A 25099-nucleotide genomic window follows, 5' to 3' on the forward strand; every position below is an offset into this window, starting at 1 on the left:
TGCTCAAGTTGACAAACACAAGAAAACTTCCCTTTGCTTTGCACTCAACACCCTTTTTAAAAATAAATACACAATTGGTCATTTACATTCAGTGAAAGTGTTATAAATGATGAGCTAACAATTTACAACCTGCATTTTTTGGACTTTGGTCAAATTGATTCAACACAGTGATACACAGGGATACAAATGCTTCATTTTCAACATTCCCACTCAAACATTTAATACATACAGACATAAGGAAAAACATATGATACAATAAAAACAGCAAATGTTTAATATTTACATCAATACAGAAATAAAGAGAAACGGTTGGTAATATACATGCCTCAATTGAAGTGTTATATTAATCATGTGAACATTATGAGTGACAAATCATATTTCATATGACAGGGATCCTCCAACTCGGGCTAAAATGTAGCACCTAATTGGATCAGTCATGGAACATGGACCCGGTTCTCCTCCCGAGACAGCACTATAGCTGCCATTCAGGGAATTTCACAACTAAAAAAATAATATCTGTCGCATCAAAATAAAACAAGTGCCATCACTAAGGGCTCATCTATATGAATGAATAGATGGGAATTACTAAAAACCTGAGTTCCAATTTATTAATACAAAGAGCAGTCTACTCCTTCAGAACAGACAGAGGGCACTATGGTGCAGGGTGTGGTGTAGACTCTAGAGTAGACTTGTAGCAAAGTGCTGAGGCATACAGGAGTAAGGCCAGCTGGCCTGTGAAAAAGTACGGTTCTCATTGGCTAATTTGGGCCAGCCACATATTGGGTTGCCGTTCGTATGTCTTGCGAATCGCTTCGATGGACTCCATGAGGGATTTGAAAGATGGCCGTCTCGCGGGGTCAAAGTCCCAACAATGCTGCATCAACATGTGGACCTGTTGAAAACAAGACAGGTTCGTTTCCCTAGGTGCATTTGGCTTACAGAAATAATGAAGACTGTGTGAGAGTGTTTAGCTGTATGCTTGACCTCGCTAGGACAGTCTCGGGGGCAGGGCAACCTATTGTGTTTCTCCAGCAGCTTGATCAGCACCATCACCGTCATCTGACCCTGCACGTTACCCATCATCTGAACAAACTTCTATAAAAAAACACATAAAAAAAGCACACGTCACAATTAACACACTCAGCAAACCACACACTGACTGTATCAGTATTATGCAAAAGGTTGGTGTCCTTGATTAAGTGGATCATGCAGATTTAGACTGAGCTAGTTTAAGAGAGATGGAGGGTGTCGTTTCGTACCACTGGAGGGCTCTGACGATGGTCACAGTGGGTCAGGACCTCATAGAGCGTCACGCCAAAGGACCAAATGTCTGAAGAGAAGGAAAACTTGCTCTCCTTCAGACACTCAATCGCATACCTGTAAAATAAGTCAAACACCTTTTTAATGCACACATCTGGACTCTAAATTAGCAGCCCATAGCCCAGCAGGGAAGTAATGGCTCCAGGACTCACCAGTACACAGGACTGTCTCCATCCTCACGCACGCGGTAGTAAACATCTCCCTCTGGGATGTATTTGGTAAGGCCAAAGTCCCCGATCTTCACCAGATGCTCATTCTCCACCAGTACGTTCCGGGCAGCCAAGTCCCGGTGGATGTATCGCTTCGAGTGCAGGTAATCCATCCCCTTAAAAGGAAAAAATGCAGAAGGAGCAGGAGGAGCGATGAGGGAGACCAAGGTGAAAGAGAGTAGTGGTTAGAGAAGAAAATAGAGTACTTTAATCTATTGTTGTATAAAACAATATTCCAATATTCGATAGCAAATCTTCAACTTGAACCCAAGCAGTGTACCAGCTACAGAACTAAACAGAACCCTAGAAATAATCTAGATTACATATACAGTTGAAGTTGGAAGTTAACATACACTTAGGTTGGAGTCATTAAAACTTGTTTTTTCAACCACTCCACAAATTTCTTGTGAACAAAACTATAGTTTGGGCAAGTCGGTTAGGACATCTACTTCGTGCATGGCAAGTAATTATTCCAACAATTGTTTACAGACAAGATTATTTCACTTATAATTCACTGTATCACAATTCCAGTGGGTCAGAAGTTTACATACACTAAGTTAACTGTGCCTTCAAACAACATGGAAAATTCCAGAAAATTATGTCATGGCTTTAGAAGCTTCTGCTAATTTACATCATTTTAGTCAATTGGAGGTGTACCCACGGATGTATTTCAAGGCCTACCTTCAAACTCAGTGCCTCTTTGCTTGACATCATGAGACAATCAAAAGAAATCAGCCAAGACCTCAGAAAAAATTGTAGACCTCCACAAGTCTGGATCATCCTTAGGAGCAATTTCCAAACGCCTGAAGGTACCATGTTCATCCGTACAAACAATAGTGAGCAAGTATAAACACCATGGGACCACGCAGCCGTGGGAAGGAGATGAGTTCTGTCTCCTAGAGATGAAAGTACTTTGGTGCTAAACGTTACAATCTATCCCAGAACAACAGCAAAGGACCTTGTGAAGATGCTGGAAGAAACTGGTACAAAAGTATCTATATCCACAGTAAAACTAGTCCTATATCGACATAATCTGAAAGGCCCCTAAGCAAGGAAGAAGCCACTGCTCCAAAACCGCCATAAAAAAGCCAGACTGCGGTTTGCAACTGCACATGGGGACAAATATCATACTTTTTGGAGAAATGTCCTCTGGTCTGATTAAGAACTGTTTGGCCAGAATGACCATTGTTATGTTTGGAGGAAAAAGAGGGAGGCTTGCAAGCCGAAGAAAACCATCCCAACCGTGAAGCACGGGGGTGGCAGCATCATGTTGTGGGGGTGCTTTGCTGCAGGAGGGACAAGTGCAACTTCACAAAATAGATGACATCATGAGGCAGGAAAATTATGTGGATATATTGAAGCAACATCTCAAGACATCAGTTAATGCTTGGTCACAAATGGGTCTTCCAAATGGACAATGTCCCTAAGCATTCTTCCAAATTTGTGGCAAAATGGCTAAAGGACAACAAAGACAAGGTATTGGAGTGGCCATCACAAAGCCCTGACCTCAACCCTATAGAAAATTTGTGGGCAGAACCGAAAAAGCATGTGTGAGCAAGGAGGCCTACAAACCTGACTCAGTTACACCAGCTCTGTCAGGAGGAATGGGCCAAAATTCATCCAACTTATTGTGGGAAGCTTGTGGAAGGCTACCCGAAACATTTGACCCAAGTTAAACAATTTAAAGGCAATGCTACCAAATACTAATTGAGTGTATGTAAACTTCTGACCCACTGGGAATGTGATGAAAGAAATAAAAGCTGAAATAAATGTAAATAAATTATCTTTCTTTCTCTCTCTCAGGGGACCTGAGCCCTAGGACCATGCCTCAGGACTACCTGACATGATGACTCCTTGCTGTCCCCAGTCCACCTGGCCGTGCTGCTGCTCCAGTTTCAACTGTTCTGCCTTATTATTATTGGACCATGCTGGTCATTTATGAACATTTGAACACCTTGGCCATGTTCTGTTATAATCTCCACCCGGCACAGCCAGAAGAGGACTGGCCACCCCTCATAGCCTGGTTCCTCTCTAGGTTTCTTCCTAGGTTTTGGCCTTTCTAGGGAGTTTTTCCTAGCAACCGTGCTTCTACACCTGCATTGCTTGCTGTTTGGGGTTTTAGGCTGGGTTTCTGTACAGCACTTTGAGATATCAGCTGATGTACGAAGGGCTATATAAATACATTTTGATTTGATTTGAATAAAATCATTCTCTACTATTATTCTGACATTTCACATACTTAAAATAAATTGGTGATCCTAACTGACCTAAGACAGGGAATTTTTACTAGGATTAAATGTAAGGAGTTGTGAAAAACTGAGTTTAAATGTATTTGTCTAAGATGTATGTAAACTTCCGACTTCAACTGTATCTTTATATTACCAGCCCCCCGTGCAGTGCTGCTGTCTCACCTGGCAGATCTGCTGTGCAAAGAGGAGGCTGTGAGCCACGCCCAGGCGGTGTTTGGCTAGGTACTCTCTAAGGCTGCCCAGCGGTAGGAACTCCATAATCAGCTGCACCGTCTGCCCTCCTATGGAGACAACGAAACAGGCATTTACAGCAGTCACTCATACATACAGACGCTACCCTACACATGTATATGTGAACAGATGCTGGAAACCCCCCACACACGAACATGTAGGAAGGAGCCAAGCAAGAAACGTAATAAACAAGCATTGTATGAAAATGAGACAGCTAGTCATATACAGCAGGTGGATGACAGACAGGTGAGCTTGGCTGGATCACATGCCACTCACCCAGCTCAGAGCAGCAGCCCTTGTACTTGACTATGTTGCTGTGGTAAAGAGACTTGAGGATCTCAATCTCCTTCATCCAGCCTTCATGGAGATGACTGCCTCCCTCATGCTTCAGGGCCTTCACTGCCACATAGTCCCCTGTCCCGTCGTTGGCTGGGTCATACACATAGAGCATCACCTTCCCAAAGTGACCCTGGAGACAGAGAGAGAGCACAAAGCATTCTCTCAGTTAGAGGGAGGCCAGGGAATAATGTTTTACATAACGCTAGTAGATCACAAAGCACAACATAAGATGAAGAGCACAGAGGGGTTTATAAGAGTCATGTTGTCCTGCGGGGAAATTAACTCACCTCCCCTAAGTCCCGGATCTTTTTCAAGTAGCGTTTGAGGAAAACGTTGGGGTCAGCATCCGGGAGAGACTCCAGGGGGGATATGTCAGGATCTGATCAGAAACCAGGAGAGCAACATTAAAGCAACACTAATCAATCATGAAAATGTGGTCAATCTAAATGCTAGAAGAGGAAACGGAGAGAAACAGACTGTGATCCAAAGAATCAAAGGAGAGGACATACTCTTGATCTGTAGTTCAGTGAGCTCTCGAAGCACAGTACGGAAGGACGGCCTCTCCCGGGGTTCGTAGGTCAAACACATGCTAATGAAGCTGGCCAGTTCCTGCGACGAGGGCTCGGTGAGGCGACTCCGCGTCTCATAGAAACGCTCTTTCTGTTGGCAGGGTAGACGTCAGGGTTCAGTATGAATCACAGGCATGGTAAGAGGATGGCAGATAATGAGTTATGATTAGAGGGAGGAGAATTTAAGGGCAGTGACAATAGGGCTGTAGGTACCTCAGTGAGCGTGCTGCCACTCATGGGCAAATCTCCATTGTTGCAGATCTCCAGCAGTGTGGCTCCAAAGCTCCACTGGTCAGCAGCTCTGCCGAATGGGGCACCGCTTGGCACACACTCCGGGGCGATCCATGGAATTCGCTCGACACGCTCTGTAGGGCATACAGACAGTCTAAGTCAGACCAGGCTATATAATACCACTACATTCAGTAGGTTCATGAATCACATGGTCTCACAGCACAAACTAAATAACCTCTAAAGCCTTCCTGTTAAGTGTCAATATGATGATAATTACAAGACAACCAAAAAGTGGGCCTCACAGCAACCAGGAAGTGGTTTACACAGGGCTTCCTGTGACTCAATCTGATCTAAAAGAATGAAGATCAAACAAAATCACCAGAGACGGAAATTGAGGGTTGACAAAATAACTCACTGTGGAGAGATTCTATTTCTCATGTAGTGAGTGTTGCCCAACATGGAAGTGGTCTGGTAGGAAACAACTGTTTTATTGGTCAAGTAGGAACTAACCTTCTCTGGACAGCACGTTGAGGGCAATGCCTGGATCGCTCAGCTTGACGAAGGGAAAGGTGCCCTCCTCCAGACCACGGCGAGCCACCAGAATGTTTTTGGCACAGACGTTACCATGTACCAGTTGTTTAGTCTCCTGTAGTAACCAGGTGGTAGAGGTAACAACATAAAGTACATTCAGGACACTCAATAGTGGGAGATGAGGGTTGGCAATACATTAACTATGGACACAAGGGTTTAGAGTTTGAAACGGAGGCACTATCACAGAAGACAAGAGATCAACATCCTAAAAGATAATTGTTTCATACAATGAGTGAGGAGTAATCTTAGTTTGTTGTGATGTGAGGGTATCAGGCTGACTTACAAGGTAGCTCAGGGCACTGGCCAGCTGTTTGGCTACAGTAAATTTCCACTGAGGGGTGACCAGCGCCCTTTCCCTTCGCAGGAACACATCCAGAGGCCCAAACTCCACAAACTCCTCCACCATGATGTCTGCACAGGTCAAAGACAAGGATTATTATCAAGGATCACACCACTTACTGTTAGAGATGAGCGACACTTCAATGTATTGATTCTAATTAAAGGGCTATGGTTTGGCTGAGTCAGGCTTGTGATTACACTGTACACCAGTCCCGTTGCCTAGTAATTCAAACAACCAATACAATTAACCTTCTGAGAGGGAAGTGTCAGTGCTGAAGAAGGAAGTTGCACAGCTGAATGAGGAAGTGTGAGGTTGAGAAGTGCCATGGTGACTTACTCTCAGATCCTTTGACAGACACGCCGTGTACAAAGACCAGGTGACTGTGAGATACTTGGCTCATCAGACTGGCTGTTTCAAAGAACGCCTATGAGAGGACAGGAAAGAGGAAGGATTATCATGACATTGTAAACAAAGGTTCACATTCAACAGAGTTGAATTGGTGAAAACGGTAGTTTAGAACCAACAAGGTACTTAAGAAACCGTTGTGTGATTGTGGCAAACTGGGTTGGAACCTGGGATGGTGTTATCGCACAGAGCTAAAGTCCAGGCATTATTACACAGAGCTAAAGTCTTCAGGTCTCAGGTAAGGTTACTCATCGCAATCAATTCCTGTAAGAGGATAATGATACAGTAATGGTAACTCACTAATGCTATGTCCTTGTGGCTCTGGTCCAAGATCTTAAGAACCACTCGGATCTCTTTGCGATCAGTAAGATTGTTGTTCCACTTGTCCTCCTCATCCTCCTCCTCCTCCTCTGCTCCGCCCCACACCAACAGACTGCCTGAGTAGATGTTGGTCCTGGTCCCACGGCCCAGATGCTGCTCCTGAGCACAGGGACAAACAGCCATTTTAGAAGTACTGGGTACAAACCGGACAAAGATAGAGAAGAACATCAGTGTTCAGTAGGGAAAAATGTATTGGAATTGAGTGAAACTGGGAGGTACTGTTGCAAAATGTTTCTCTACGGTGTGCCCTACTGAATATAACCCAGGTGAAACCTACACAAAGGAGGGCGCTGACAGAGAGATGTATAGAAGAGAAGAATGCCCTCTCTCTCACCTGGGTGATCTCCTTGTCTTTGATCTGATGGAACCTCAGCTGAGTCAGACAGAGGGCCACAGAGTCAGGCTGAACACACTGGTCCGCACCCTGCCTCATCACCAAGAGGTTGGACAGTTCTGCAGCACACAAACACTCATTTAAATACAGCATAGGAAAACATGGACACACAACACGACACTTCCTTACAGAATAACATCTCTGTACATATGTTGAGCTGTGGTATGTTAGGGGCAGAACAACACCAATACACATCTATAAAAAAAAAAACACATTACACACAAACTACCTGCAGGTCGGGGTAGGCAGCATTTCTTCACAGTGAAATTGTCCGTGCCAGACTTGAGCACAAAGGTCTTGAGGCTGTCGGTGAGCTCCTTGACACTGGAGAACTCCCGGTCCCAGCCTTCCAGAGCAAACACTGAACCACTATGCAGGATCCTGAACTGCTTGTGGATTGCAGCTTGTCCATTCTATAGGAAGCCAGCAAAGACACACACATGCATCCAAATATATAACTTCTAATGACATTGTATTGCTTTTTATATTTTTGGACTCAACATTTTCCATGTTCCTCGTCCTTCAGGGCTTGGTGCGGAGGCACGTTTACCTGACTCTTGTTTAGAACAGCTAATATGATGCGGTGGTAGTCGAGGACGCTCCAGCGCACAAGAAAGGCTCCCTCTTCAACTGCTTCCTTCCTCAGTCTCTGCAGCACAAAGTCATCACTGAAAAAGACAAGTCAGATTTGCAGTGGGAGCCAGGGAAGTGTGTGTGTGTGTGTGTGTTACTCACTTCATTGGTCCATGGAGGCCATTGGTGGCACTGAGCACTACTCTGGGCGGAGCCACCTCGTGACACAGGTAGTGGTGTGCGTCTGCAGTAAGCCGGAAGTACCCGTCCAGCAGGGAGACGAAAGACAGAGCCTCAAGGCTGGAATTCATTTGAACCTCCTACACACATAAACATATCATCCTCGGAAAACACCACCTACACGCATTACGCAGTCAGATACTCCGCTTCCATACAGACATACATCATATAGTAAGATGCAACTTCACACACAAACCTAACTTGAGATCCGCACACTTGACTTAGGTTTTCGCATAAATCATGCACTATTGTCAATGGGGGATTTGCACAAAACATGGAGCTACGTGTGTGTATCTCAAGATAAGTTTGGGGCCCAACAGAAAGCAGTTGAGAGGCAGGTGCTCGAACCATAGAGAAGTTGTCCTGTTTAATGATGCTGACGTTGGCTCCAGTGATGGTGATGTGGGAGATTTCAGGGAAGTCGCAGAAAGATGTCCATGTGTCAGAGGATTTGGGTTCTTGCTGGAGGGGCGATTGCTTCACACTTTTCCGATTCCCTAAGTAATCGTTCCCAAAGTAACTGTTGGCCTGAGGCTAGAACAGATAGACACAACTTACAGAGCATCCTACAGAAGGCATAGTACGAGAAACACACAAAGGCACAGTTCTAACTAGCAGTCAAAGAGCCTGATAAACATCCAATAGGACAGACATACGTTCTGCACTGTCATCTTCCTCCACTGAATCCCCTTGGTACCAGACACCATGACCTCATGCATGACCCGAGGGCCAACGTTCTCAGGGTCAGAGGCCCCATGGGCGTGGCTGGTGTTGAGGTAGGAGCCGCTCCCGTCGCCCCCGTCCTTCCTCAGCTCCAGTTGGGCCGCGAGGAAGGTCTCGGTACCGAAGCGAGGGGCTAGGTGCTCCAGAGTAGACAGGTATTTATACATGACCTCCTGGGAGCCCAGGCGTCCTACGTCCACAGTGTGCTCCTGGAAGGTCTTCACGAAGTCAGCAAACACACGCCGGATACGGATCTTGGTCAGGAAGTTGTCCCTCGCTATGTGTTTGGAGAAGGATCTCGGAATGCAGCGCAGGAAGCTACAGTATGGCAAGGGGAATATGGCAGTCAATCAAAACATTACGGCTGCGTTTGTAAAGGCACTAGTTTCCCTATATAGTGCACTAGTTTCCCTATATAGAGCACTAGTTTTGATAGTGAATAAGGTGTCATTTTCAACACAGCCTCAGACTATAGTAATGTCTGAAACCTTGTCAAAGCCCTTCCTGAAGCAATGCACCCATCCCCTCTGACTCATGGCTTACCTGACAGACTTGGCCACTTCCTGTAGCGTGCAGCCTGAGCGCAGGGCCTGGTGAGAGAGGTGCAGCACAGCCATCCCCAGACTCTCATTCTTAAAGCGACTCAACTCTTCCTTTCCTTGAGCATCCTCCATCGGCGTGACATCATTCACAAAATCAAACTTTGCCTAAGCGAAACAAAAGGGAAATTACTTATTTCACAATACGAAAACGTTCGTGTGACACAGGAATATTATGTTAATGCACACTTCCACAGGAATATATGAATACAAACACATTTTGGATAAAACACACCTCATTCTGAAACTCACCTGGCAGAAGAGGTATTCCAGGGAGGTCATTTCTAGTAGAGGTGAGCCCCCGTGCTCTGTCCCTGACCGTGGGGCATATCGCGCCACTGATGGCTCCTTCTCACTCAACCCATGCCAATTCCGAAAGTAAAACCTGGGAACAGAAAGAGAAAATTCCCTATATAAATATGCCTGTACACAAAAGTATACAGTGCATCGTCTCCCCATACACACCAATACTAACTCTCTCTCTCACACACACACTATAAAAACAGTTGGCTGGTATGCCCTAGCCAGTCTGAGCGGTCGGCTCCCGCTAGCACAATTATGCTGACTGGTACTTGGGTTCTGATCCTCCACAGGATGTCCGTTCAGAACGATGCTGATACTTCTCTGGGTTCTGGTCCTACACAGAATGTCCACTCAGAACAATGCTGATACTTCTCTGGGTTCTGGTTCTACACAGGATGTCCACTCAGAACAATGCTGATGCTTCTCTGGGTTCTGATCCTCCACAGGATGTCCGTTCAGAACAATGCTGATACTTCTCTGGGTTCTGATCCTCCACAGGATGTCCGTTCAGAACAATGCTGATACTTCTCTGGGTTCTGATCCTACACAGGATGTCCTTCAGAACAATGCTGATGCTTCTCTGGGTTCTGGTCCTACACAGGATGTCCGTTCAGAACAATGCTGATACTTCTCTGGGTTCTGGTCCTACACAGGATGTCCATTCAGAACAATGCTGATACTTCTCTGGGTTCTGGTCCTACACAGGATGTCAGAACCATACTTCTCTGGGTTCTGGTTCTACACAGGATGTCCACTCAGAACAATGCTGATGCTTCTCTGGGTTCTGGTCCTCCACAGGATGTCCGTTCAGAACAATGCTGATACTTCTCTGGGTTCTGGTCCTCCACAGGATGTCCATTCAGAACAATGCTGATACTTCTCTGGGTTCTGGTCCTACACAGAATGTCCTTCAGAACAATGCTGATGCTTCTCTGGGTTCTGGTTCTACACAGGATGTCCATTCAGAACAATGCTGATACTTCTCTGGGTTCTGATCCTCCACAGAATGTCCGTTCAGAACAATGCTGATACTTCTCTGGGTTCTTGTCCTACACAGGATGTCCACTCAGAACAATGCTGATGCTTCTCTGGGTTCTGATCCTCCACAGGATGTCCGTTCAGAACAATGCTGATACTTCTCTGGGTTCTGATCCTCCACAGGATGTCCGTTCAGAACAATGCTGATACTTCTCTGGGTTCTGATCCTACACAGGATGTCCTTCAGAACAATGCTGATGCTTCTCTGGGTTCTGGTCCTACACAGGATGTCCATTCAGAACAATGCTGATACTTCTCTGGGTTCTGGTCCTACACAGAATGTCCACTCAGAACAATGCTGATGCTTCTCTGGGTTCTGATCCTCCACAGGATGTCCGTTCAGAACAATGCTGATACTTCTCTGGGTTCTTGTCCTACACAGGATGTCCACTCAGAATAATGCTGATACTTCTCTGGGTTCTGATCCTCCACAGGATGTCCGTTCAGAACAATGCTGATACTTCTCTGGGTTCTGGTTCTACACAGGGTGTCCGTTCAGAACAATGCTGATTCTTCTCTGGGTTCTGGTCCTACACAGGATGTCCATTCAGAACAATGCTGATACTTCTCTGGGTTTTGGCCCTACACAGGATGTCCGTTCAGAACAATGCTGATACTTCTCTGGGTTCTGATCCTACACAGAATGTCCGTTCAGAACAATGCTGATACTTCTCTGGGTTCTGATCCTACACAGAATGTCCGTTCAGAACAATGCTGATACTTCTCTGGGTTCTGATCCTCCACAGGATGTCCGTTCAGAACAATGCTGATGCTTCTCTGGGTTCTGACCCTACACAGGATGTTCGGGATAACTATGGTAGACTGAACAGCCAAACTAACGGGACTCAAGGGAAACTGAAGGGAGTGTGAGGGAAGTGTAGGTAGAGAGGAGGGGACGGATGGCCTTTTTTTTAAACACACACACAAACTAACCTCATGCGATAATGGAGTGTCAGTCTTGTCTGCTCTTCTGAGTTGAAGAAATGGTTGGGACTGTACCAACAGTGGGATTCAGGGTCATACAGGGAAAACAGGACATGGCACAGTGGAGTGATACCTAGGGGGACAGATATATAGGTCACGCACACCTTGGATTCACCCTTTCAATGACATACAGTGCATTCATAAAGTATTCAGACCCCTTCAACTTTTCCACATTTTGTTACAGTACAGCCGTATTCTAAAGTGGATTACATTTTTTAAAATGTCCTCATCAATCTACACACAAAACCCCATAATGACAAAGTGAAAATAGGTTTTTAGAAATTTTTGTAAATAAGTATTCAGATCCTTTGCGATGAGACTCGAAATTGAGCTCAGGTGCATCCTGTTTCCATTGTTCATCTTTGAGAAGTTTTATACAACTTGATTGGAGTCCACCTGTGGTAAATTCAATTGATTGGACATGATTTGGAAAGGCACACACCTGTCTATATAAGGTCCCACAGTTGACAGTGACTGTCAGAGCAAATACCAAGCCACGAGGTCGAAGGAATTGTACATAGACAGGGTTGTGTCGAGGCACAGACCTGGGGAAGGGTACCAAAACATTTCTGCAGCATTGAAGGTCCCAAAGAACACAGTGGCCTCCATCATTCTTAAACTGAAGAAGCTTGGAAATACCAAGACTCCTCCTAGAGCTGGCCGCCCAGCCAAACTGAGCAATCAGGGAAGTAGGGCCTTGGTCAGGGAGGTGACCAAGAACCGTATGTTCACTTTGACAGAGCTCCAGAGTTCCTCTGTGGAGATGGGAGAACCTTCCAGAAAGACAACCATCTCTGCAGCACTCCACCAATTAGGCCTTGCTGGTAGAGTGGCCAGATGGAAGCCACTAAATAAAAGGCACATGGCAACCCACTTGGAGTTTGCCAAAAGGCATCTAAATGACTCTCAGACCATGAGAAACAAGATTCTCTGGTCAGATGAAACCAAAATTGAACTCTATGGCCTGAATGCCAAGCGTCACGTCTGGAGGAAACCAGACACCTCTCATTACCTGGCAAATAACATCCCTACAGTTAATCATGGTGGTGGAAGCATCATGTGGTGAGGATGTTTTTCAGCGGCAGGGACTGGGAGTGGGAGACTAGTCAGGATCGAGGGAAAGATGAACAGAGCAAAGTACATCGTTGATGAAAACCTGCTCCAGAGCACTCAGGACCTCTGAAGCGAAGGTTCACCTTTCAACAGGACAACAACTCGAAGCACAAAGCCAAGACAACGCAGGAGTGTCTTCAGGACAAGTCTCTGTATGTCCCGATCTACCATTTCTGGAGAGACCTGAAAATAGCTGTTCAGCGACGCTCCCCATCCAACCTGACAGAGCTTGAGAGGATCTGCAGAAAAGAATGGGAGAAACTCCCCAGATACTGGTGTGTCACGCTTGTAGCGTCATACCCAAGAAGACTCGAGGCTGTAATCGCTGACAAAGGTACTTCAACAAAGTACTGAGTAAAGGGTCTGAATACTTACGTAAATATTAAAATTTTTAATACATTTGCAAGCATTTCTAAAAACCTGTTTTTGCTCAATCATTATGTGGTAATGTGTGTAGATTGATGAGGAAAATAAACTATTTAATCAATTTTAGAATAAGGCTGTAACGTAAAAAAATGTGGAAATTGTGAAGGGGTCTGAATACTTTCCTGAATGCCCTGTAAAACCCAGATTCATGTGGTAATCAACCCAAACACACCCTTATGTGGCAGGCTGCCAATGTCCTCAAACATGAGGTAACAGAACAGAGTCCTAAATTCGGAGAGTCCTAAATTCTTTCTCAATACTCATACAAAATATTGTTTGTTTCATGAAAAAAAAATGGCACTTGTTCTTACCCACAGTCTGTGCTGCAGAGATGGAAAGCTCCTCAGCTGTCACTTTACCCTCTGTGTGGGTCAGATAGCGCTCCCCTGCCTTGGTCCAAAACAGATAGACATGGACGCCTGGTCCCTGAGGAGGCTCACACTGGCCTGTGGATGACCCTGTCCTGGTACTCTTGGAGCGGCCACGTCGAGACATCATGGACCAGGCTGGGTCACAACACCTGTCCCAGGTAGGAAGTAAGAGAAAAGTATTTCACTGTAATCCAGCATTTACCACAAGCAGTAATTCAATAGTGTCTTGCTGTGCAGAATCACTCATTGAAAAGGAAATTAGATAACAATTTAAGGACATACGTTTTATACATGGGTTTTGTTAATATCGACAACAAAAATTATACTCAATTACAAAGTAAGCCTTATTGTAGCAAGTAAACACATCTGGATCAAATAGATTTGTTACCATGTAATTGATCGGCATTATTACCATGTTCTGAGAACTCGCGATATGATTCAATATTTTCTAGTAAGGCCTTCCGGGTATTGCACATGAACATCAGTAAAGACTCAAATTGAACGATAACATGACATGAAAATCCGTATATAATTTATCCAATGTTTCCACATTTTAAAAATCTATTCTCACTAATACATTAATCACTTCGTCATCGAACTGATTGCTCGCGGATATGGTGGCATATAGCCTACTGTGTACTGTAAACAATTGTAAACCAGTGGCATAAAGCCCACTTCCTATAATACTGATATAGTATGCTTTACCCGCGAATGCTGGAATAAACCCGGGTATTTGTAAATTGTACTGCACATTTGTCAAACTACAGATTTCTTACCATTTAGTTGCGTCCCTAAAACGTATAGTTAGAAAACCCAATGCAGGTTGAACCGAAGTCCACTCTTCGTATGATTTCCTAATGCGTGTTTCCCCTACTCCTACGCATGCCCGTGCAGCGCATAGATGGAGAAGTCAGCTTCAAAATGAAAACACCGAAACCACTTTTGGCCACTCCCCTAGAACCAGCTGTATTACAGTAGGCTTGTGGGATAGATCAAATTGTATTTATCACATGCGCCGAATATAGCAGTTGTAGACCTTATCGTGAAATGCTTACTTACAAGCCCTTAACCAACATTGCAGTTCAAGAAATACACTACCATTCAAAAGTTTGAGGTCACTTAGAAATATCCTTGTTTTCCATGAAAACATACATGAAATTAGTTGCAAAATGAATAGGAAAGACAAAGGTATAAATAATGATTGTTAATCGAAATAATAATTGTGTCCCTTCAAATTTTGCTTTCATCAAAGAATCCTCCATTTGCAGCAATTACAGCCTTGCAGACACATGGCATTCTAGTTGTCAATTTGTTGAGGTAGTCTGAAGAGATTTCACCCCATGCTTCCTGAAGCACCTCTCACAAATTGGCTTGGTGGTAGCGATGGGCATTTCCGGCTCTTTTCAGTGAGCCGGCTCGTTCGGATCAGCTCACCAAAAAGAGCCGGCTCTTTTGGCTCCCAAACGGCTCTTTTAAAAACATGTTTTGTATTTTTTCCAAGTCAAACAGTTTGCGATAGTTTGACTATGATTGTTAAAACAATTCGAATTGAATTATAAAATGAAATCATACTCTACCTTAACCACAATGTATTTAAAAATGCATGTTGTGTTATGTAAAATAATGCAATTAAACATTTGCATTTAAAGTATACATTTTTAATGTATAATAAAAGTGCATATAAATCGAACCATTCAAAACGAATACAATATGAACAGAATAATATATTACACCATATCAAAGAAAAATAAATAACAATGTGCAAAACTGCAGCATCCCACTTAAAACATTAAACTAGTCCTTCTTTTCTCTTTTCTTTATTGCCATGTTATAACCAGCAGCACACAGCAATGCTGACCAGATTTTGCTTTTATGAGACATTTTCATTCAGAAATGCAAGCTGCCCCACTTTCGAGGGGCTGATGTGGTTTCTTCTCTCTAATTATTTGTCCCGTTTTCGAGAAGACCCTCTCAGAGGGAACGGATGTGGCCACTATGCAGAGTCTTTAGTAAGCTGTGGGTAGACAGAGGCCTTGTTCTTCCACCAGCTCAGCTCAGCTCAAGTGGCACCCATAACAGCTCAATAGGGTTGAGATCCGGTGACTGTGCTGGCCACTCCTTACAGACACAATATCAGCTGACTGCTTCTTCCCTAAATAGTTATTGCATAGTTTGGAGCTGTGCTTTGGGTCATTGTCCTGTTGTAGGAAGAAATTGGCTCCAATTAAGCGCCGTCCACAGGGTACGGCATGGCATTGAAAAATGGAGTGATAGCCTTCCTTCTTCAAGATTCCTTTTACCCAGTACAAATCTCTCACTTTACCACCACCAAAGCACCCCCAGACCATCACATTGCCTCCACCATGCTTGACAGATGGCGTTAAGCACTGCTCCAGCATCTTCATTTTTTCTGCTTCTTACGAAATGTTCTTCTTTGTGATCCGAACACCTCAAACTGAGATTCGTCTGTCCATAACACTTTTTTCCAGTCTTCCTCTGTCCAGTGTCTGTTCTTTTGCCCATCTTAATCTTTTATTGGCCAGTCTCAGATATGGCTTTTTCTTTGCAACTCTGCCTAGAAGGCCAACATCCCGGAGTCGCCTCTTCACTGTTGACGTTGAGACTGGTGTTTTGCGGGTTCTATTCAATGAAGCTGCAAGTTGAGGATTTGTGAAGCATCTGTTTCTCAAACTAGACACTCGAATGTACTTGTCCTCTTGCTCAGTTGTGCACCAGGGCCTCCCACTCCTCTTTCTATTCTGGTTAGAGCCAGTTTGCGCTGTTCTTTGAAGGGAGTAGTACACAGCGTAGTACGAGATCTTCAGTAGACTGACAAGTTCCAGAAGAAAGTTTTTAGTTTCTTGCCATTTTGAGCCTGTAATTGAACCCACAAATGCTGATGCTCCAGATACTCAACTAGTCTAAAGAAGGCCAATTTAATTGCTTCTTTAAATCAGCACAACAGTTTTCAGCTGTGCTAACATAATTGCAAAAGGGTTTTCTAATGATCAATTAGCCTTTTTAAAATGATAAACTTGGATTAGCTAACACAACGTGCCATTGGAACACTGGAGTGGTGGTTGCTGATAATGGGCCTTGGTACGCCTATGTAGATATTCCATAAAAAATAAGCTGTTTCCAGCTACAATAGCCATTTACAACATTAACAATGTCTTCACTGTATTTCTGATCAACTTGATGTTATTTTAATGGACATAAAATGTGTTTTTCCTTCAAAAACAAGGCCATTTCTAAGTGACCCCAAACTTTTGAAAGGGAGTGTAGGTGCTTACTTACAAGCCCTTAACCAACAGTGCAGTTCAAGAAATAGAGTTAAGAAAATATTTACTAAATAAAATGGTAAAAATAAAGTTACACAGAATTACATAACAATAACAAGGCTATATACAGGAGGCACCGGTACTGAGTAAATGTGCAGGGGTACAGGTTAGTCAAGGTCATTTGTACATGTAGGTAGGGGAAAGGAACTATGCATAGATGATAGTGAGTAGCAGCAGCGGGGGATCAATGTAAATAGTCCAGGTCATTTGATTAATTGTTCATTAATCTTATAGCTTGGGGATAGGTGTTCAGGAGCCTTTTTTGGACCTAGACTTGGTGCTCCAGTATGACTTGGGTGACAGGAGTCTTTGACAATTTTTTGGGCCTTCCACTGACACCGACTGGTATATAGATCCTGGACGGCAGGAAGCTTGGCCCCAGTGATATACTGGGCCGTACGCACTATCCTCTGTAGCGCCTTATGGTCAGATACCGAGCAGTTGCCATACGAGGCCGTGAGGCAACCAGTCAGGATGCTCTCGATGGTGCAGCTGTATAACTTTTTGAGGATCTGGGAACCCATGCCAAACCATTTCAGTCTCCTGACAGGAAAAAGGTGTTGTCGTGCCCTCTTCACGACTGTCTTGGTGTGTTTGGACCATAATAGTTTGCTGCACTTAGCATTATTATGCAATGGAAGACAGGTGAAACAATCTAACAATATTTCTAATACATCTAAATTTAAGAACACCCTATCCTGACACATGTAAACCAGTGTTATTTTTAATAGCAAATAATACTCAAAAGTGATTCTTCATCAACTTAAAAGTTGATGTGGGGTGACACCTGCTGGTCAAATTAAGGAGAGAAAACAATGAGCAAAAAGGTCGTAAGGGGCCAGTAGACTGGATTCAAAATGTCACATGTTGATATGATCCAATTTCAACCTCAGTTACTAGGCTATCCCACGTTACATCACTATGTATAATTCTATCACATCAAGAACTGAAATCCTGCCTTGCCTTCCCTATACATGTAGAACCAGTAGTGAGAGTATTGAATGAAAAAGAGAAACTTGTTCCCCAGCAACTGAAAGCACACAAATACAAGGTAGACAACAGATTGGCTGGCTGACACACAGTGTACAGACACACATACACAAAGAGACTATGTACAGGCACACACACGTTTAAGAATACAGCTTTACTAATAAGGCCCAAGCAAGAATTGTTTAAAAAAAAGAAGAGCATTCAGCAAGTGATATTGGTGTGATATTGTTGTCCACAAAGAGTGGACATCGCCACAGAGAGGTTACATTGTTCCAAAGCGCTAAGGAGAAATTCATGAAAAAACATTGGGAGTAACAATAGAAGTGACGACTACATAGATGAAAATATCATCATCGTAAAGTCAATTCATGTCAATCATTCTATCTTCTGTTCGCCCATCTCCTTATTCAGCTCTTCATAAGTAGCATCCTCCTCCTTGTCATCTCCCTCGTCTGCCCGTGAGTTAGGGACCCACAGCCCAGAGTCGATGCATCTCTTCATGTGGACCTTAGCCTCCTGACGGGTGGGAACAATGACATTCAGAGCACCAGTTTATAACAACTTCAGGAGGTTTTATGTCACTATTCAGTGTGCCTTTACATTTGTAGAACCATGTATGTTGTCGTATGCTTGCCCTGAGCACGTGGAAGACAATACAACAAAAGAAACACAGGAATGGATTGTTTTGTAACCTACCGTTGGGTCCAGCTTCGTGATGACAGTCTGCAACATGGCAATGTCCTTCTCGTCAAAACATTTCTGCATCTCCTACAAAAAGGACAAAATAAATGGCTTCGTTAACTTGCAAAAACAGAGCTAGGGATGATGATGATGGAAGGACGGTGATAAATGGAGGAGGTGCAGCAGTAGATGTCCTGTACCTCAGGTAAGGACTCATACACCTCGGCAGGATCCAGTCCTCCGGGCCCCAGGCGTTTCTGTCTCTCCTCCTCTTCGTACTCCTTCATGGCCCTCTCGATGCGGATCTTGGCCCTGCCGCGCACCCTCTCCTTAAAGGACTCCAGCTCATCATTGAAGGCATCCTGATACTGCTGATCTGCAGTCTGAGAGAGGGAAATGTAAATGTTAGTCTATATACTTTGCTATTGAGTGCAAGTGGGAAATGTATCACCTTTACACGCAAACAAACCTTTATCTTGTCGAAGAACTGACGGAAGCAACCGCGGGGATCCACCTTCAGGCTCTTAGCCAGCTCCAGGATGAACTGCATCACTATGGTCTGGTGGGCCACCTGCTCCATCAGCGCTTTCTTCTACAGGAGGAAAACATCAACAGGACACTGACATTAACCCTTGTCTATGCTCATCTGTATCAAGAAAAGGCAACTGCATGTGTACTTCGTACTGAGGCATGTTTGGGCAAATAAAGAGGATCAGACGATCACTTACTAACCTACTTCATAACCTTCTCTACACCAGGATTGTGTTAATTATGTACCAAATATAAGAAAATGGACAAACAGGGAAGGACTACCTGGACTTGTTCAACAAGAGACACTATAATTTTCTGTTTCAAAACATTTTGCTACCCTGTGCCCTACTGAACATTACCCTGATGAGTGGTCTCGGGGGTAATGTATAGCGGATGAAATCCCTGATGGGTTATTAGTGGTTTGTCGTATTACGGTTATGTACTCACCTCCTCCACCTCCAGGTCAATGCACATGATGACTAGGTAGTTGGCAGTCTCCTCACACACCAGGTGAGGGTTGTCTGATAGGTACTTCTGGCTGTCGTCCCAGCGTTTCATCATACCTGACAACAGAGACAGAGACCATGGCCATGACAACTACCCACAAAGAATGGGGACAACAAAGAATGGGAAAATGACTCACCAAAGTGTTTGATCTCTTTCTCATACTTCTCCACAAAGGTCTTGTGTTTCTGCTCTTTCTGCTCCTCGGTCTCCTCCTTCACATCTGGCTTAACATTCATAACACTCTAGGCGAGACAGAAGGAGTGAGAGAGAGATCGGAGTGGGGGCAAGTCAAGTAGCATCAGCAAATAACCATCACCTGCAGCCAGGGTGCACCAGTGGTTCCACACACTTAACCCACCTTGCTGAAGCCCTCCTTGCAGAGTGTGTCTACATTCCATGGCATCTTCTTCTCTTCCCGCCGGTGGTCCTCCAGTTTCTTCTCCCAGTCTCGCTCCTCCTTCTTCAGCCTCTTCTCCTCGGCCTGTGCCTTGCTCAGCTCGGCTTTGGCATCGTCCGTGACTGAACTGGACAGATTCTTGGTCTTCTTCTGTGCTTCAGTCAACTTGCGCTTAGATTCAGCTAGCCCCTTCTCCAGGTCCTCCCCAGCCTTTATGAACTGGTCCATCCGTTCCACACGCGCCTAGGTGATGGTGGGGAGAGGGGTCAGGACAAAGATATCTCATCGCGGATAACTACCTATACAACACAACGTCAAATGTTATGTTTATCTTTCCATTGCGTTTATCTGCGATAGGAGGCTGTTTACATAACGCATCTGCAAATCTAGAAAGCTAGCTAATAATGTGATTACTTAGCTACTTGGTCTCTGTAAGTAAGCTATCTAATTTAAAATAAAAAAAATTAACCTTTAACTAGGCAAGTCAGTTAAGAACAGGGTCTTATTTACAATGACGGCGTAGGAACAGTTGGTTAACTGCCTTGTTCAGGGGCAGAACGACACTTTTTTTTTACCTTGTCAGCTCGGATTCGATCTAGCAACCTTTCAGTTACTGGCCCAACACTCTAACCACTAGGCTACCTGCCGCCCCAAACTTTCGACATAACGTTACCTCATGTCTCCATTTGAAAAGGCTGGGTGTATCGATGTTTGGATGAGTGTCATCTTCATCATCTGAAACCTCAATGTGGTCCCACACGCTGTAGTCTATCCTACTTGTCATTCTAGCTACCAAGCTAGCAGGCTAAAACGTTGCTTGCAGCAAGTGCACGTTAAAAGTGAAAATAACAGATGTGAGTCTAATGATACAACGTAACTATCTAACTTCAAACCTTGTTAGAAATTATATTGGTAGCTAATATATTTACTATTGCTAAACAACAATAGTGCACAATGTAGCTTTAGCTTGCTATGGAGGAAACCCTAGACATTTCCGTTTAGACGCTTTCCACGTCTCTACGTAAACTCGTTATTGAAGAACGTCAAGGCAAAGGCATGTGGGTGGGGCATGAGATTTTTATAATAAAAAAAGAAATATAAAGATTATTTAGTAGTTTAAATAATAATAGCCTACCATCATTGATAATAATAAAACCAACTGGCCATATAAATATACATTTGTCATTTTATTAGTGTTTTTATGCATGTAAAAAAGAGAACATAAACAACAACGTAGATTTCCAAAATAAAGTTAATGGATAGCTTATTAATGGATATAATTATTCACACTACCTCTCGTTCTAGGGTTCTCCACACTGAAAGTGAACTGTATACCCTACATATATATTTAAACACATCAAAGTATACGTTATGTTGCAATAACAACAAGAATCAATCATAACACAATATGCTACTATAAACTATTACATGACCAAAGTCTTTAAAAATGTAAGGCGATTCCTTTTTTTCTGTGCGATGGTCTGGCTGACAATGATGACATTCTCACACCTGTAACAAAACCATGCAATTGATATTAGAGACAGACAATATCTTCCCTCTGCTAATCCCCCAAATTTGGACTTTTGTTTTGTAAAGCCAACACTCCACTGTGGGAAAAGTCACATACCTCCGATGTGGCCCTTTGTACCTTAAAGAGACTCCTCACATTACATACCATAGAAAAATCAAATAAGAACAATGGCTTCTATAACAAGTGTGATGGTAGAGAGTGCTAGTTCTATCCTCTAAATGTGTGCATTTAACAATGCCCCCTTCACTGTGTCTTCCTACCTTAAGACTTAGTCTTGATGATGAATTGCTTACTCTTCTTGCCAATCTTATTAGAGGAAATGCAGGTGTAGGTCCCTGGAAGCAAGGAGGAAGAGGTAAAAAGAGGTAGGTCCTCCATCTTCTCTTTGGGATCTGAAGACTGCCAGCTGTACACAGGACTGGGGCTTCCTGTAGCCGTACAGTTTAATGTGATTTCATCCCCCATACCGATGTCCAGGGTCTCAGCCTCAGGACTGAGGAAGGATGGGGGGTCTGAGAAAATAAGGGAAAGGGATGGATATTGCATAAAAACGAATACACAAACACAATTCTATTTAATTGTTTCTCATGAAACTATTAATGGTTGGGTTGAGTGGATAGGCTCACAGTGCACAGAGACGTTGAGAGGCTCTGATGTAACTGAAGGAGGCGGTTGTGGTCCCTCTGGTCCCAAGTCCAGCTGAGCCACGCACTTGTACTGGGCTCCGTTATCAGCTTTGGTTGGGGTGATCAGGAGGATGGAGGATACTTGGACAGGGGAGGCTGGGGTCAGATCAGAGAAAGAGTGGTTGTAAACTTCAGTCTGCCCTCTGTACCACCTCAGGGTGAGGTATTGAACAGGGGCAATGTTCTGGACATCACAGAGCAGCTGGTACTCTTTCCCCTCCAACATGGGACCAGTGTGGTTCGCTGAGCTGATAGTGACACTGTCTGGAGTCTCTGTGAAAGATCAGCTGGTTAGTGTGTCGAGCAAAACACGTACATTTAGTAGTAGTTGTCACAAATATAATTAATTATTATGAAGTATGGCCTGATGCATGTACAACAGCCATGCTCTGCTTTAAATTGTGCTAAGATAAAAAGCCAGCTTTATTTAGGCCAGGTTGACTCACTGTAAAGAATGAGGTTGAGTTTCTCCTCACACTGTCTGGGTGCAGTGAAGAAGACTCCATAGCAGATAGGCTCCTCGATCCAGTCGATCAGACTGTCCACCTTCCATTGGACAGCACGGTCCTGTTGGGTGTGTGCTGCCCCGATGGCTGACTCCCAGCCTAAGACACGCACCGGGCGAGAGGCATCACAGCTGACGGAAACAGGCTCCCCAAACCCCACCACCACCCTGGAGGGTTTCAGCTCCAGAGAGCAACCTTCACCTGACACTGAGACATGGACAATATCATCATCACTATCATCATCGTTACATTGTCTTCATCCGCATCATTTTCACAATCTTTTTCATTATCATCATGATCATCACGTAAACTAATTAGAGAGTTATATTATTGCTGGCATATCCGCAACATTCATATTTGTTAAATAAAATCACATTTACAGATACAAAGAAAATGTTGCTTGCAGTGATTTGATTGTGTGACTTTAGCAGGTGTTTATGATCTGTTTGTATCACTGTGGATATAAGATTGGGTGGGATGCAGGTTCCACTTTGCCATCCTCTCTGGGTTGCAAGTTAATTTCAGTGGACAAAGCACAGGTAAATAATTCACACACTCATACATGCAATATAATATAAGAGTATTTCGCCAAAGAGCTTTAAAACCATTTATGACCGATTCTATAGCCAAACACGTCTTCAAACTACAAACTCGTCGATACAATGGGGGCCTCTACTGCAGATGTCCCATAACCCTTGACTCCACAGAGAATAAGCAAATCTTATGAATATTAAAATGTTGTCTCTTGCAACATCTTACCGGTGCAGAACATGCAAAAGTTTAGGATCCATTTTAGAAAGTTGTTTTCCATCTTTTTGCAGACTTTGCTGAGGTCCACTATGGTCGGAGTTGAAAGGCGAGTGGAATTCCGACTTGGTCCTGCTTGGCAACTCCAAAGTGAACTGTGATTACTAACAAAAGCCCTCCCTCACCAAACGAGGGCTCTCATACCGTAGTCTGTGTCTGACTGCAGGGCCCCGAGGGAGAGAAGAGGGGGCTAAGGAAGTTTGACAGGCATCAAGGCCAGACCTCCTCAATGGTAACTCATTAGGCCTACATCCCAAATTCTTCCTTTAATCATTATTTGTGGTTTAGTTAGAATCTGTATTTTCATGTTCAATGAGAGTTAATATATCAGACCCATTATATATTTCAGCCCAAAATGTATTCATACTCCTAGAATCACAGGCTAGGTCTTTTGTAGTTCTGTTTGCTGTCATGTATTGTTACAGCAGCACAACCCCAAGCTATTCAGATGACATCTCTGTTCTGTTTTTAGAAAATACCCATATAGAGTTCTATGACTTCAGAAGGGTACTACGGTTACAATCTTCAGTTCTTTAATCTGAAATTAAACCCCAATGACCTGTGTTAACTTGCCTCAAACTAAACAGTTCCCGTGTGACTGTGGATTCATATACATAGGTGGTTTGAGAGAACTCACATTGCAGTTCTGTTCTCTTTTCTGCAGGCATGTTTGATTCCCATGCGCACACTGCTTGGAGACCCCATGCTTTGTCAAGACTCAGCAGGTTGGATTGTTGGACTCGAGTTGTCCGGCATGTAGTGTGTAGGCCTCACACTGTGATCAGAATGTACCACCACTGCACAACAGCAACGGCTGTGACCAGGCTGCCAGAAACATTGCTCAGTAATTGGATGCTTATTGGGTGTATTTATAGAAGGCTCAGCTGCCAATCCTCAGTGTCTACAGTATGTCGACTCTGTTTTGTGTTTCTACCCTGTGCCTTTGTTTGTTGTGGAAGTACACTACTGTACACTTGTTTCTGACAATGATCATGTGTGTATAATATAAAATGTTTTTCCTCAAGGGCTAAATGTGCTGGCAAATTGCCCTTATAAGTCTACACTGCAGCCAGGTTGTTATAGCAACAGTCAGGCTGCACACACAAAGGGTTTCTTGGCAAGGCAGAAGTCCCCTTCACCAGGATAAACCCGATTGACACAAAAAGGACACACACTCAATTCTGAAAAAGGAAGTATTTATATGAGCCACTGTAGGCAGGATAACAGAGGGACTTTCATGCTTCTCTTTAAATTGACCTTAGTTTGCACTGATTAGTATGGAGGTGTCAGTGTTACAGTGATGTATGAGAGAAAGGTTCCCAATGGCATACAAAAGACAGTAGAGGAACATGTCACAGTGAAAGACTGATTCTTTCAAAGCTTTAACTCAATGAGCATAACTGGTTCATGTTTGACCAGTGAATGCTGTGTATGCATGCATCACCTGCATTGTAGATGCAAAACTTTCAACCAATGTTGCAGCACTATTGAAA

The 25099-nt window shown here is 43.8% G+C and overlaps 3 protein-coding genes across 3 annotated transcripts; all 3 read right to left on the reverse strand.

The window, feature by feature from the left end:
- Positions 1 to 190: 190 nt before the first annotated feature.
- On the reverse strand, positions 191 to 14560 carry LOC112258691 (non-receptor tyrosine-protein kinase TYK2). Its single transcript, XM_024433218.2, has 24 exons — positions 14406 to 14560; positions 13570 to 13778; positions 11669 to 11792; positions 9647 to 9779; positions 9339 to 9502; positions 8729 to 9113; positions 8421 to 8606; positions 7995 to 8152; positions 7810 to 7927; positions 7489 to 7672; positions 7200 to 7318; positions 6785 to 6964; positions 6416 to 6503; positions 6023 to 6150; positions 5659 to 5794; positions 5131 to 5282; positions 4858 to 5008; positions 4636 to 4727; positions 4286 to 4478; positions 3941 to 4059; positions 1473 to 1645; positions 1260 to 1377; positions 985 to 1095; positions 191 to 892 (listed from the first exon to the last, which is right to left on the reverse strand). The coding sequence occupies exons 2-24, from the start codon at positions 13754 to 13756 to the stop codon at positions 752 to 754; spliced, it is 3540 nt and encodes a 1179-aa protein (XP_024288986.2). The 5' UTR covers positions 13757 to 13778; positions 14406 to 14560; the 3' UTR covers positions 191 to 751.
- A 3535-nt stretch (positions 14561 to 18095) lies between these two features.
- LOC112258688 (hsp90 co-chaperone Cdc37) lies at positions 18096 to 21095 on the reverse strand. Its single transcript, XM_024433215.2, has 8 exons — positions 20750 to 21095; positions 20038 to 20319; positions 19816 to 19921; positions 19620 to 19735; positions 19111 to 19233; positions 18842 to 19024; positions 18657 to 18728; positions 18096 to 18476 (listed from the first exon to the last, which is right to left on the reverse strand). Exons 1-8 carry the CDS (start codon positions 20858 to 20860, stop codon positions 18336 to 18338), a joined length of 1134 nt encoding a protein of 377 aa, XP_024288983.1. The 5' UTR covers positions 20861 to 21095; the 3' UTR covers positions 18096 to 18335.
- A 149-nt stretch (positions 21096 to 21244) lies between these two features.
- LOC112258689 (hemicentin-1-like) lies at positions 21245 to 23787 on the reverse strand. Its single transcript, XM_024433217.2, has 5 exons — positions 23559 to 23787; positions 22740 to 23006; positions 22234 to 22566; positions 21868 to 22119; positions 21245 to 21585 (listed from the first exon to the last, which is right to left on the reverse strand). The coding sequence occupies exons 1-4, from the start codon at positions 23608 to 23610 to the stop codon at positions 21869 to 21871; spliced, it is 903 nt and encodes a 300-aa protein (XP_024288985.1). The 5' UTR covers positions 23611 to 23787; the 3' UTR covers positions 21245 to 21585; position 21868.
- Positions 23788 to 25099: the final 1312 nt, after the last annotated feature.

This window comes from Oncorhynchus tshawytscha, linkage group LG09 (assembly GCF_018296145.1).
Source record: "Oncorhynchus tshawytscha isolate Ot180627B linkage group LG09, Otsh_v2.0, whole genome shotgun sequence".
NCBI lineage: Eukaryota > Metazoa > Chordata > Actinopteri > Salmoniformes > Salmonidae > Oncorhynchus > Oncorhynchus tshawytscha.